Raw genomic sequence first — 13692 nt, forward strand, 5'->3', positions numbered from 1 at the left:
ATGTTCTCAAAAAAAAAAAAAACTATGGTAAAACTATCGGTGTATTAAAATGTAATATATGTAATGTAAAGTGTATAATGTAGTCAGTTGATTCTAAAAAATTATCTATCACGGTTTACACAAAATAATAAGAGACAATATTGACGAAACCAGCAAATTAGCATTTTATATTTATTTTAGATTGTTTTATTATTACACAGTATAACTGTTTTTATTTTTATTTATTTTTTTATAAAAAAGAATGCTGCCTTGGTGTGCAAAAGAGACTTCTTTCAAAAACATTGTCAAAACTTTATGACCCCAAATAAGTTCATAAAATAGAAAAATGTGGTCCTGATGGTACTGACTTTTGTTCTCTAGTTTGTCCTGATTTGTTTTCTTTAAGTTCCTAATGTATGTATCTTTCTTGTCAGGATTTATGATTAGTCTTTTCATCTGGAATTTAGTTATTAAATGATTTTTTTTTTATTTATTAATTTTTTTTTTTTTTACAAAAAATGTGTTTCTGCCAATAACATTTCTTCTGACCTTGTGGAAAATTGTCTTCAGAAACCTGACTATTGCACTAATAAGATTAAAATGTATGGCCATAACAAATGCCCCAACCAGTCACATACTCATGCATGAGTGAAGCATATTTGTTCTAATTTAGTAAATCAAGCTAGAATCATTTCAGTTCTATGTGAATACTGTGACTTCACATGCTACTGCCTATGGCATATTATCAATAAGAGATGCGTCAGATGCTATCTCACATAAACGATCATTAATACTATCAATTGATAACAGTATGGGACTTTGTTCTAATGACCCGCCTCATGGCTTAGATCTTTTATTTTTTTTATTTTTTATTTTTTTTGCTTGCATTGCAGCAATCTGCTGCTGTGGAGGGCACTAAATGTCCTTTTATGGAGAGCATAAATAACCAAATAAAAGCATTATTTCTGCTCTATGAATGCACTGCTGACTTCTTTCACTATGGATTACCTTCATCCACCCACATAAGACATAACCAAAACAGATCAGCAAACCTGATGCTTTCGCATATGAATTTTTGGCATTACAGGTGCAAGCGTTTGTATCTCACACGTTCAGAATGAAGGCAATGAGATGTCTTCTCTCTTCATTTTCCGCCCATCATTTCTGTCTTTCACATTCAACTGAACGTTGCCCTTGGCAGTGCCCCCCTCCCAACATGTGCACAGAAGCTCGCACACACCCCCTCAATGTGGAGCAAAGCGAATATGACTTTTCTAAAGGGGTCGGTCCTTGCCCAGGGGTCCGTGGCTGGGCCTGCTCTGAAGGGTCCAGTCAAAGATTTTATCTCCACAGCAATGTGCCTGAAGGGCAGCATGGCCCGAAGCGGGATGCAGCCATGTCATAATGGCTCCACTCATTCTTCCCCCACCCCCGCTTCCTGACAGCAAAATACATCGTCCTTGCTCACCGTTCCCTTCTAAATAAAAGCTTCCTGCAGTGCCATTTTGTGGGAATCTTCGTTGAGATGAAACACACAAGTTCTTGTTTGCAGCGGTTGAGGAAGAGGTGCTGTTTTCTGCTTGCTCTTTGTCTGGCCTTGATGCCCTCGAGGAGGTTTGTTGTTTGATTGCTATTCCGTCTGTCTTTGGGTTGATGAAGCATTTAAGCCAGAGGGCAGCCCTGCAAGAATGCTGGAGGGTAGATTAGTCACAAGGGCAGATGATGAGGAGGTTTCTGAAGGGCGAGTTTTAGGGCATGCTGTAATAAAGGCCGCTGAGTTCCTGTGGGCCTGCATACCAGACTGAGCCTGTGGGCAGATCACACGTGAGGGTTCAGAGTTGAGCAGTCCTAACATGGCCAGCCCATATTAACATGTTCATCCCGGGCCTGAGGCCAGGGGGATGGAAAGGATGATGGATTGAAAAAATATCCGAGTGGAAAACGAGATGTTTTCATTATGTGTCTGGTGCACTTCTTGTTTTATTACTAATATAATTCTTGAAGATCGCCATGATTCTTGACCCCAACAAACCATGAGACTCTTCTCAGTCTTCTCAATTTACCTTTATGCTTGAGTTGAGAAAAGTTAGCATTAAGGCCTGTTCCACCAAGGATGGGTTCTAAATTTAAAAGAATAGCACACCATAACAATAAGGACACATTGGAATTACTTTCAAAAGGATTTTTTCTAGCTGGTGAACGATAAATAAGAGCCCATCCTGATTTAAAGAGCTTGAGCATTTAAAGTGGCAGACCACAAATGCTTATGAATAAACAGAATGTTACTGCGCGTTGTTGTGGATGCAAATATAGTTACCATTATAATGATTCTTAATGCCAACAAACCACGAGTATCTTCTTTTCTCACATTAGTGTAAAGTGTTGGCTTTCAGCTCAAGTCGAGAAAAGCGAGTATTGGGAGAAGGAAAAATGGAGACGGGAAGCAAGAAGAAATGTATCTCTTGTACAAAAAAAAGGATGGATATAAGGTTGCCCTTCCCTGCAGCAGAATTAACAGGCATCACATGGAAAACAATCTCAGCCCCGGCTATGAAAGAGAGGAGAGGGCCATTAAAAGCAGCCTGAAGGGATGGACTGGACCCAATATCACTAAAGCAAGCTCTCACTCACTGAAGTGAGGGCTCGCTCACAGGCAAAGAACCGTGCAGAGTTCTATAGCCACAATTAAAATCTCCCCCTCTGCCAGATCGGCCAGAGGGCAGAGACTGAATGGGGGGAGGGAGGGGGAAGTGGGGGCAGATATGGAATACCAAAGGCAGATTGAAATGTGTAGCCAGTAATGAGCACTACCAAAGCCGAGCTTTTTGCAGCGGTGGAATGAAGTTTAAACATTACCAGTCAATGAACTGAGAGTGTGCCCTTGTTCAGTATGTTTCATTAAAGGGACAGTTCAACCAAAAATTAATATCCCATCACCATTTACTCACCTTCATGTTGTTCTAAACCTGTATGACTTTCTTTTTCTGGACCACAAAGACAAATTACAGATAATTTATTCAGTATTTATTATAATTTTCCTAATTTTTACACGAAGGTTAACTTTGTAGTCATCTACACGCTCCTAAAAGCTTGCAAGAAATTGAGTTAGAAAATAGTAGAAATTTAATATTGGCTTATTGGTATTGACAGAAATGTAATATAATTTTATTCTTAATTTCATAATATCCAGAGCTCTTTTCATAACAGGGACTGGTACTGTTCAGCTTATTTTATGTAGGCAAGCCAAACAATAGCATTTTATTTTTATTTATTTTTTTAGGTAAAAAAACTGAAACTTAAGTTATTATGCCCTGAAAGTCTTTGTTCTCAAATCTCTTTTTTTTTTCTTGTTCTATTCAGATAAACTAATTTTTCAGAATGTAATTTTTTTAACATCTTTTCTCTTAATTGCTTTTTTCATTTAGATGTCTGTTCCTCAGGTTCCCATTAGGCTCCCATTTTCAGTCCCTACATGGCTTCACATTGGCCTACACACATGCTTTATCTCTGTGATTTGTTACCATTGAGTAAAGTTAAATCATTAATATAAAATTTGCACAGATTCTCGTTTTCTGTTGATTGGAGCTCCAGTGTTTTTTCGTGCACGGAGATGTGATGAGTCTTGTGTGTGCTATCTAAGGGTTATCTGCATGTGTTTTGACATGATAAGAAGGAGCATGAAGAGTCTGTTATCAGTTTGTAGGGGTTGCATGGAATAACGTAATGTCAAAAATTGCCTCTTTCTGACCTCAGGCTACTATTGCAAGAAGAGGAAGGTCTTTGTTAGTGTTTAGGGCTTTGTAAGAGTGATGATGAGTTCTATTTTTCTTAATTTTGTATTGATCAACTCCTGCTTTGACAGGCATTTTTTCATCCAATATATTAAGAGAGGTCTAATTGGGTTTATTTGTTCAACCCAGATAAATCCTAGTGTCAGCCTGAAAAGGATTTTAAATTGGAGGGCTATTTGCAGTCTTGTTGCTTTCAGTTTAAATTCGACTGAAGATATATCAGAAATATGATCTTTTGATTTATTTTTTTGGAGCCAGATTTTGCAATATTCTTATTGTTTTATGCAGTTAATAGTGATTTTATAACTGGAATTTAAACATGAGGTGTTTAATTGTAAATCTGAATATTACTGTTATGTTTCATTGTGGTAAATAAATGCAATAGTAACTTTAGTTATGCACCGCATAATAGAACACTTTAAAGATATTAAACAAAGCACAAGCAGTGATGGACTTACTGTAGTTTGTACAGGGAGTTGACAAAATGGAAAATCCCTTGCAGTATGTAGCTATGATGAAGAGCAGGGCCTCCAGAACATTTTCAGTTCTTCTTGGAATACTGTTATAAAACTCTTGAAGTGTGAGGAGTGGAATATTGCATCACTCTCCATGAGGAAAAGTGCCTTGAAGGATAAAGGAAATGCTCAAGCTATTCCTACTGTGTGCTTGAGAGCTTCACATGATGGTTCGATGATGTTCAGATTGGCAACTTGGTCTGACTATAAATGCATTTGACCTTATCTTGGCTTCAAACGTAACATCTAACTGTAACCTGTCTGGATGTAGGAGAAAAGAAGAAACATGGCTCGTCAGAACAGATTTATTTTTTCATATTGCTCTGGTGTTTTTTTGTGTGTTGTAGGGATGGGCGTATTGATCCTGAAGTATCGATACCGATGAGAGTATCGAAAGTATCAATAAAAAAATATATATATTGTTACTAAGGTTTTTTATTTAACAAAAAAAATTTAATGCATACATTATGCATTGAATTGGACGAATGACCGGTGTTAGTGAATAATTGTGTATGATAGAACTATTTTCCTGCTCATTTGAACACGCAAATGTTGCAAGACAGAACCAATCAATCACAGAAAGCGTTCACTCACTGCTGACACTGTATTCAAACAGGGCTGCGTTTTCCAAAAGTATCATAAAAAAAAAAACATTGATGCTTTTGGGAATGGCAACCCAGAGCGATGCTTTTTAGAGGACCGAAAAAAACATGTTTGAGTTATTTCACAATAAATTCTAGCCTTCCTAGTTTTCGCAATTACATTTATTTAAATGGAACGTTAAAAGTTAATATTGAAAATGTTCTCTTCTGTAATGTTAGTATAAGTCACTGTCAGAATAAAAAGGTTGCATTTTATGGATGCAACAACCTGTCAATGGCAGTCCCTTATGAAAATCAGCCATGGTTTTACTGAAGTGAACAGTATTTTTAGATTTCTGTAGTTTCCACTACAGTAAACATATTTAAACTGTGTAAACAAAAATATAACTTATTAGGTTGCAATTAAGGCATATTGAATGGTAAAATGTTTCAAATATAATGTTAAGTGGGTATCAATACCTATTTTATTCTTAGTAATTTAATAAAATGAATAATTTAAACGTTCAGTTTAGAAGTATTGGTATTGATATTGACTACGATACTGATACTTCTGAAGGCCAGTATCAATTAAAACAAAATAAACCGTATCGCCCTTATTGTTGCTTCACTTTAAGCATCTTTTGTTGCACTTTTGCAGTTACCAAATGGCAGCCCTACCATATGCTTCAGTTTTCATGACCTGTTAATGTTCAGCTTGCCTCAGACATGCCGATTAAAATTTCCTGTAACGCAATGGATTTAATTTTACTACTACTTCCTGTTCTTTGTTTCCTGGATTTTGATCAACTTCTTTGTATAGTCCTTCTTAGCGTAGCACAGTTTTCGTCTTTTGTACGTTTTACGGCTAATGAAGGTTCTGTGAGGTGTTTGGTGAAACGAACAAGGTGCTCTACATTTAGTTTCAATAATAACATCACAATAGCCCTCAAAGAGGAATGTTCCCAGCCATCAACTCTTTTAGAATGCAAGTACATGCTTTTTGCTAGCTTATAATGATGCCCCTCTATTTTGCCCACATCAATGAAAAAGCATTCGGCTCCGTCAACAAAGTCAAGCCTTTGGCGCTTTTAAGATGCCCATCTCAGAAATTAATTACCTCCCTTGTTAATCTTCACTAATTAAAATGGTAAGTTTATTGGTTCATGATGGCCGTGGAAGAACAACACTCACCAAGTTCCCTCCAACCGCAAGTTTAGTGAAAGTTGGCTTGAGTTACACCAATCAGAACAAAGAGGCTTTTTGAATTCATTGGCCCTGATATAGCTATTCATAAGAGTTTCTACATCCTTTTCTTTCAGTAATTTCACATTTGCTACCACAAATGGTGACATCCTTTGTTTCTTATGTTTCTTAAGAAAACATTTGGTTCAAGATTTGCTGCAGAGATTGCCTACATGTGGACTAATCCATTAGTGTGGATAGGTTATTGGCTTCCTTTCTGCTCCTCAAATGGAAACCCATTAACGGAGGTAATGTGTGCCTCTGGCGAAGCCCACCGGCACGGAGTCAGTGGAGGGTGCATCTCTCATGGAGCAAACACACTCTGGTGTTTAGAAGACTAACAGTCTCCTGAACCGATGAGCCAAATACTTCTTTCACTATCACTTTCTTGCTTGTTTTTTTTTTTGAGTTAAATTTTTTTATGCTTGTCCTTCTTTAACTCTTTTCTTTGTCTTTTACTCTATATATCTCATACTTTCAACTGTTTTCTCTTTCTCTCTCTTTCGCTCTTTCGCTTTCTCCTGGCGCTCATGCTGACACTGGCTTGGGTACAGAGTCACATTGATCTGTGAAAAGTCCTTCAGGCAATCATGAAATATTAAATTCAAGTCGTACTCTACCACTTCTCTCCTTTCTCTCTCTCTCTCTCTCTCTCTCTCTCTCTCTATCGCTTTCCTTCCCGTTTCTCCGTGTCCTTCCTTGCATTTTGTTTATTCGCACTCCATTTCATCAGTTGGAACAAGTTACAACCTTGCGTAAGCCACACAGGCTGATATCTGTCTGTTTTTTTTAAGCTTAAATGTAAATCTTACTAGAGTTTATTAACCAAAGCGCTCCGTCTTATCCAAATATTCAATAGCGTTTGTTAGTTGATACTGTAAGAATAAAAACAAAATGGCTGTGATTCTAGTTTTTGATTTCCTTTAAAAAAAATGCATTCAAGGAAAAAGAGTGCAGATCTCTGTTGATGGCATAAAGAGAAAAACAGCTGTGGGTTTCGATGGTTATATACATTGTGGTCTTGGATCTCCAGCATTTTTTATTTTTTTACATTTGCGTTTTTCATTTTCCCCCCACTCCCAGAGATCTCTGGTTGGTTGTGTAAATAATCTGTTTCATATTACAGCAATGACCCTCTGTGTATGTAGAAGCCGGAGGGGAATTGGCACCATCTCGGCTTACCCTCCTGATTCCCTCAAGCTGTTCAGCTACCATTACAGCTCATACTATTGCCGTTTATACATAGTGTTTATTCTGGATTGAAGCACAGAAGGAATGCTTTTTGCTATTCATACTGTAAAAGCAACATTATATTAAGTCCATTGATAAACAAAATGTCATATCTAATTTTGATCGTTGTACAAGACACAAAATCCGTAGTATTGCAGACATTCACCACTCCGTCCACTTTAAAAGAAACATTTTTGTACTCCAAGCAGTGTTTTAAAGACCATTGTGATACAATCTTTGTTGAACTACTTTGTGTTTGTTTAGCATCACCCTCGAGCTCAAAGTGTACCTTGTAGCCATGTAAGATGTTGACAAGTGTTGTTTTTTATATATATATATATATATGTATACAGGCAAGGCAACACAATGTGGGAGAGCTGTTTGAATTTCAGGCAGATGTAGGCAGAATGTTGGTTCTCCCGCAAGTGCTGCCTGAAGCATCCCGGTTCTTTGTGCTGAGAGAGTGAAAGAGGGCAAAAAAGGGATATGCTGATTCTAAAACGTGTGCAGAATAGTTGTGAATCTGCAGCACGGATATTTACCACACAAATTTGACAGACCTATGTTTCCAGGGTATCAAATTAAACACTTCAATTATGCTTGAACGCTAAAAAAATAAAAAAATAAAACACTAGTTGGAGAGGTCTGGAGGAGATGTCTTCTCCCACAGCCTCGGTGAATCACAGTATGTGGCATCTTCTGACATCCTCTGACCCGAGTGTTTGGCATACATGCTGCACTGCATTCAAGATTTTCCTAGCGATTTCTGAGGCGGATTTAGTCTGAATTGGTGTTCATTGTATTTTTTATGTGTATTAGCAATGATTATATCAGGTTTGAAAACTTCTTGCATTGATATGTAAATGGTAGATGCCTGGTACATTGACTAAAATGTGTGCTGTATCTAGGTATAGGAGACTTGAGGTGGGTTCTTTTAATTAGTAATTTGGAAAGCTACCACCAAGAACACCCTAGAAACACCACAGCAACCACCAGAATAACCTAGTAACTACACAACATGGTCAAAATCACCCAGAACAGATTGCAAGTTTTATATGGTTGTTAGAAGTACTCTAGGAAATTTTAGCATTTAGCTATGTGATTTTTATGGGCTTTCTGTTTATTTGGATAGTTTTTAGCAACTGCATAGCTACTTGATAAAACCACTCAAAACACCCAAGAAAGGTCATAGCAACTTTTTTTTTTTTTTTCAGAGAATCCATTTTCTTTTCTTTTTTTCGTTTCTTTTTACTGAAGTTTGAGCAAAACAGCCTGTCTGAAACCTATATGAAAATGATTTGTTGGCATTTTGGGTTCAGGATTTATTAAGGGTTTGTGGTTGAATCTTTATCAGTTGGATTAGCATGCATACATTATGGTACATTTAGTTGTGTCTGTAGTTAATTATGTAGTGAGTGAGGTAATGATGGAACGGCTCAAAGCCTCACATGCTTGTGTTTTGGTTGGGGCCGCAGGCCTGGATTTTATCCCAGCTCTACCCCTCAGCTCCTCAACTTTACTGGAGGCAAAGGAACTGCAGTTTTGCCACTGTTTCTCTAATTAAAAAATCCCCTTCCCCAAAGCAAGATTTTTTTTAATTATGTGTAGTGTCAACTAGTTTACAGATTTAATCCATGGTTAATACATACCGAACCACAAACTGGGATTGTGTTGTAAGTTTACCACAGTCTTCTACTCTTGTGTTGTCCTTTTAGACAGTAGCTTTCATAGCACCTTCTTACACTTTTTGCAGAAATGGCATAGAAGATCTATTATGGGTTGCACAAATAATCTTTCGATTAAAAGTTCTTAACCTATCTAAAGAACCATTATCTGCTATAAAGAATCATTTGTGCAGTGGAAAGAGTCCAAGGATGCTAATGGTTCTTCATGGAACCATCCATGCCACTAAAGAACCTTTATTTTTAAAAATGTATGCGACCACAACTCTGGATCTTCTTTGAGGAACCATGAAGATGTTGGGGTTGAAGCGGCCTGTTTTGAAACCCAGGCATGTGTCTCATAGTTTTATAATTGCAGAAGGTTAGATGGTCTTGGATCAAAGTAAAAGACTGCCATCAAAGAGCTGGCTAGTATAGGGTTAAAGTGAAGCAGAGCAGGGTTGAGTAGCCCCGGGCGGCAGTTCTGCGGAGACTGGGCTATGTTCGTGCAGAGGCAAGGCGAGACATTTCCCCAAACGCTAGAGACACAGCCCCCTCAGGCACTCTCTAACCTTTAGAGGCCAGAAGTGCTCACAGTCGTTTGGAGGAATAAGGTGGAGAAATAAGGTTTTTCCCCCTCCATTTTGTCTGGAGAGGGTTTTCTCTGTGGTGGTTTGGTCACTTTAAGTTGAAGGGCTTCTCAATTCTAGGTAGCTTTGGAGCGGTGCTGCTTCTCACATGACCTGTGCTTGTTTTGAAGATTTTAAGACCTTTACGTCTGGTTGAAGGATACGTTTCATGCCGCTCTGCTCAATTCATGGCTTTCAGAAACCTACAAGAAATCTTCAGGGTGTGGAGTCAGTTCCTCTGGAGGTGTTTTTGTTGTCCTACACACAGTGAACACACACAAACACACACAACTCAAGGGTTTATAACACACGTTAACCTTAATGACACTCGAAAAGATAGCTTGTGTACCCTACACATTCCACTCCACAGCTAATGTGGTTTAAAAAAAGACGTTTCTCTCGATGCCTGGGGCACGTTAATGCTCACATCTGTAATATATTCATCCATATCTTTACACATTTATGCAGGCTTAACAAGCTCCATCTCTAACGCACCACTAGGATAGTGGCAAAATGCCCTGAGCGTGTTCACCCACACATGCTAACTGTGAAACGCAGTCTTCCTGTACTGCAATGTCGACTTGAGCAAGTAGACCTGTCTCTTACTAAAGGCTAGAGTTTAGGTGGTTACATATTGGATTTTTACTTTTAAAAATGAAATATTTTACTGGTCTGCTTTGCTTTTTGTTAATATTTTATTATGGTTATCTTATATGGTATCTTAATCGTCTTAATATCTTCATTATTTTTCAGTTTTAAGTGTTTTTAAAGATAAAAAGTATGGTTTGAAAATGTCATGAATTATTCATTTATAAATATCAAATACATTTTAATTAAGAATGGCAAAAATGTTCTTTATAGCAGAAGTGTATTTGAGTCATTAATTTCATTTAGAGGAACTTGTAATATTGAAAATATGAGCTTCGTGTCACTGACTCATTTATTTGAAATCACTAAATGCAGCAGGTTTGTTTTTAAGACATGCACACATACGGCATCCAGTGCTCTGCATTGATTTCAGGTTTATTTAAGCGTGTGCAATATGTAACCAGAGGCTCACTATCACTTGATCACTTGTAGTACACTTCCTGGAACGGCCTCTTCTGGGTGTGGCTGTGAGTGACAATTTTGGCATTCATTTTTGATTTCAGTTTTGCATTTCGTTCCTCCCTTAAAGTGCTCCTGACAATTTTTTTTAAATATTGGCTTAACATTAACAACACACAAGACCACGCACAAACCTGCCCGCGTAAACTTGTTGTGAGTTTTGCCAGCCCTGGGTGTGCGTGAGAGTCAAAATGATCCAAGGTGTGTAAGAGCATTCATGAGGGAGATCTAGATCCCACGAAGCTGCAGGTTGTTTCTGTAGGGTGTGGTGTGTGTTTTGTGCCCAGAGGCCTTCTTACACCTTCTCATGTATACTTAGTATTCAGTGAAGGCTGGAGACCCTAACCTCATTCCAGCCGACTGATGTCACGCTGTAGACCCCCTGTACGGCTGATGAATACGATACACATGCCATCGTTCTCATTCTTTCTGTAAATTAGATGGAAGGTCTTTTCCCCCGAGGTGGACTGTGTAAATAATCTTAATGTGGTGACGGCTGGTTGTAAGCCCTCTGTTTCTTTGTCTTGCCTTGTAATAAAGAAGTGTAGATTTGTTTTAATGGTCTGATCACACTCTTTTGCACACTCATTTGTCGGAGTGGAGTCTGAAGATGAAGTAGTTGAGATCAGAAGTCTGCTGCCCGGGGCGAGAGGTGTGGTTCTCTAGCCTCCGGCTGAGAACAGATGATCACATGTTGTGCAGGTGTGCTGACAAACACACAAAAGCACAAAACCAGAGGAACTTTGGTGAAAAGTGCTCCCATAATGGAATCAAACCAAAGTTGGGCTGGCTCGTCTCTGATTTAGGTAGCACAAAGACTTCTCAGTGGTTTGCTGCTTTAATTTTGAGTGCTTTTTTTTTTTTTTTATATATAAAGCGAAAACAATGTGAACAAATTTTTTTTCAAAAAATGTACCTTTTTACTATTTAAAATGTACACAAAAAAATCTGACCCAATCCAAACTTTAAGAATAATAAAAAAATTTTTTTTAAATTGTTACAATTTTACAATGGGTATAGAAAAAAATCACCCCATTTAAAATAATCACATTTTGTTGCTTCGCAGCCAGAAGATGGACACAGTTTTTATCCAGCTGTATTTACTCATTACAACTTCTAGCAACCAGGTGAAAGTTGGGAGAAGGATCACCCCCGTGTGTCAGAATATTGTTGAACCACCTTTAGTCAATTTGACACCTACCACCGTTTATCATCAATCACAGCCTTGGCGGACGTTTATCCACCAGTCATGTTAAAAATGAGTGAAAAATGACAACGACCTAATGAATTTTTTCTTTATTCCCTTTCAGTTTCCTGCAGGCTCCTCCGGATCAGCGACCGGTTCTACCTCATCCTCCACATCCTCAGTCCGGCAGACCCGGCAGCGCGTCACCCGGGTCAACCTCAGGGACTTGATCTTCTGCTTGGAGCAGGAGCGAACCACAGCCAGGTCCATGCTGCTCTACAAGGCCCTTCTGAAGTAGCAGTGATCCGGTGAGATGGACGAGATCATCCACGCTAATGGTACTCTCAGTAATATGTTCAAGTCTTCCTCTCCTTCTCCGCATTCATCTCCAGTTTGTGCCTTCAGACTCAGCGGTGGCATGAACTCTTTGTTCAGTTTGAGCGCGTTTTTGTAAAACTTCCAAACGTAGGCATTCTGGAGATGAGAAGGTTCTGGAAAAGCCCAAAAGGCGGTGGCTGTGGACACCGTGTGTTTTTTTTTCTTTTTTTTTTTTTTTTTTTCTGAGTCACCGTTTTATGGTTTTATTTCCCCTTTGTTTTGGATTAATGAGCCATCATTTTGAGCAGTGTTGAACTTGGACTGGTTTTATGTTTCAGGATAAAGATCGAGATTTTTTGTTTTATATAAATAGCAGCTGGACTTGTTTTTTCCGAAAGCCTCATTTGCAATAGAGACACTGGAAATGTGAATGCAAAGTTCCTGGTTTTAGAGGTCTAACAAGTCAGGAGTATTTTTAGTAACTTATAAGTAGCGCATCTTTAAGTCTCTTAAGGATCCGTGTGGATGCTTTCAGTTTTTTTTTTTTTTTTTTTTGGTTACTGATTTCTGCAAAATGAAGAAACTCTGTGTTGTAAAACACTGACTGTCTTTCATCCTATTGGATGGTCTTTTGAAATTCAGTGACGGTTTTGTCTCACACACTCGGTGTGGGGTTATAGGCGTGTACAGTTTCACTAGTGTCTGTGTTAAGTATACTGTGAAATGGTGCCTTACGTGGCCCTCCTGGGGCACCATTGTTTTTAATCAAATCCAAGGCATGGAATTATCTAATGTGCTCATACTAATATGCATCGCTTCACCAATGATTCTAGAGCAGGATCTCTCGTAACTTATTTGTGGAGAAGTGGCAGGTTGTGTGTGATTTTAATTTGACCTTTTTTTTTATATACATTCAAAATGGAGTGGCTTTGACGGACTGCAGTGATTTTAAAATACGGTCGCATTTTGTATCATGTACTTTGTGTTTGAAATCAAGTTCACTATAAATTTAGTATCTGTCATTGGGCATTATTTTATGTCTTGAATACCGAATATTTGTATACTGCCCTTTATGACATGCAGTAAGAGAGGACATGTTTGACATTTTGGCGTTGTACAGATGTATGTTGGGAGGCGGTCAGCGTTCATGTCGAGTGCAATGATTCCTTTGAGATCTGAGGCAAATCTTTTTCCATCGCTCAGATTGGTTTTAATTCGTATTGTTTGTACTGGCATTTGGACAAACAGTATTGTTGATCGAAGGATTGTCTTTTGTCTAAAAACATATCTATTAGAATTTCTATTTTTGCTAAATTTAACCATTTTTAAATGTTTGGTTGGTTTGGAAAAAAAGTGCTTATCTCTATTAAATTTGTACTTTTGTAAAAGAATAAAGTTCCTAATTATACTCCCGCCAAGACTTTCTTTGATGTTGTTTTACATGGTCAAACAT

At 38.1% G+C, this 13692-nt stretch overlaps 1 protein-coding gene across 2 annotated transcripts in view; it reads left to right on the top strand.

The window, feature by feature from the left end:
• Positions 1-13652, top strand: part of LOC127946702 (transcription initiation factor TFIID subunit 4) — a 41654-nt gene extending 28002 nt beyond the window's left edge. For both annotated transcript variants that reach the window (XM_052543417.1, XM_052543418.1), the window contains exon 14: positions 12046-13652. In XM_052543417.1, coding sequence (XP_052399377.1) covers positions 12046-12219 — 174 coding nt within the window. In that variant the 3' untranslated portion in view covers positions 12220-13652. The remainder of the gene's footprint in view (positions 1-12045) is intronic.
• The last annotated feature ends 40 nt before the right edge of the window (positions 13653-13692 follow it).

This window comes from Carassius gibelio, chromosome A25, assembly GCF_023724105.1.
Source record: "Carassius gibelio isolate Cgi1373 ecotype wild population from Czech Republic chromosome A25, carGib1.2-hapl.c, whole genome shotgun sequence".
Taxonomy (NCBI): Eukaryota; Metazoa; Chordata; class Actinopteri; order Cypriniformes; family Cyprinidae; genus Carassius; species Carassius gibelio.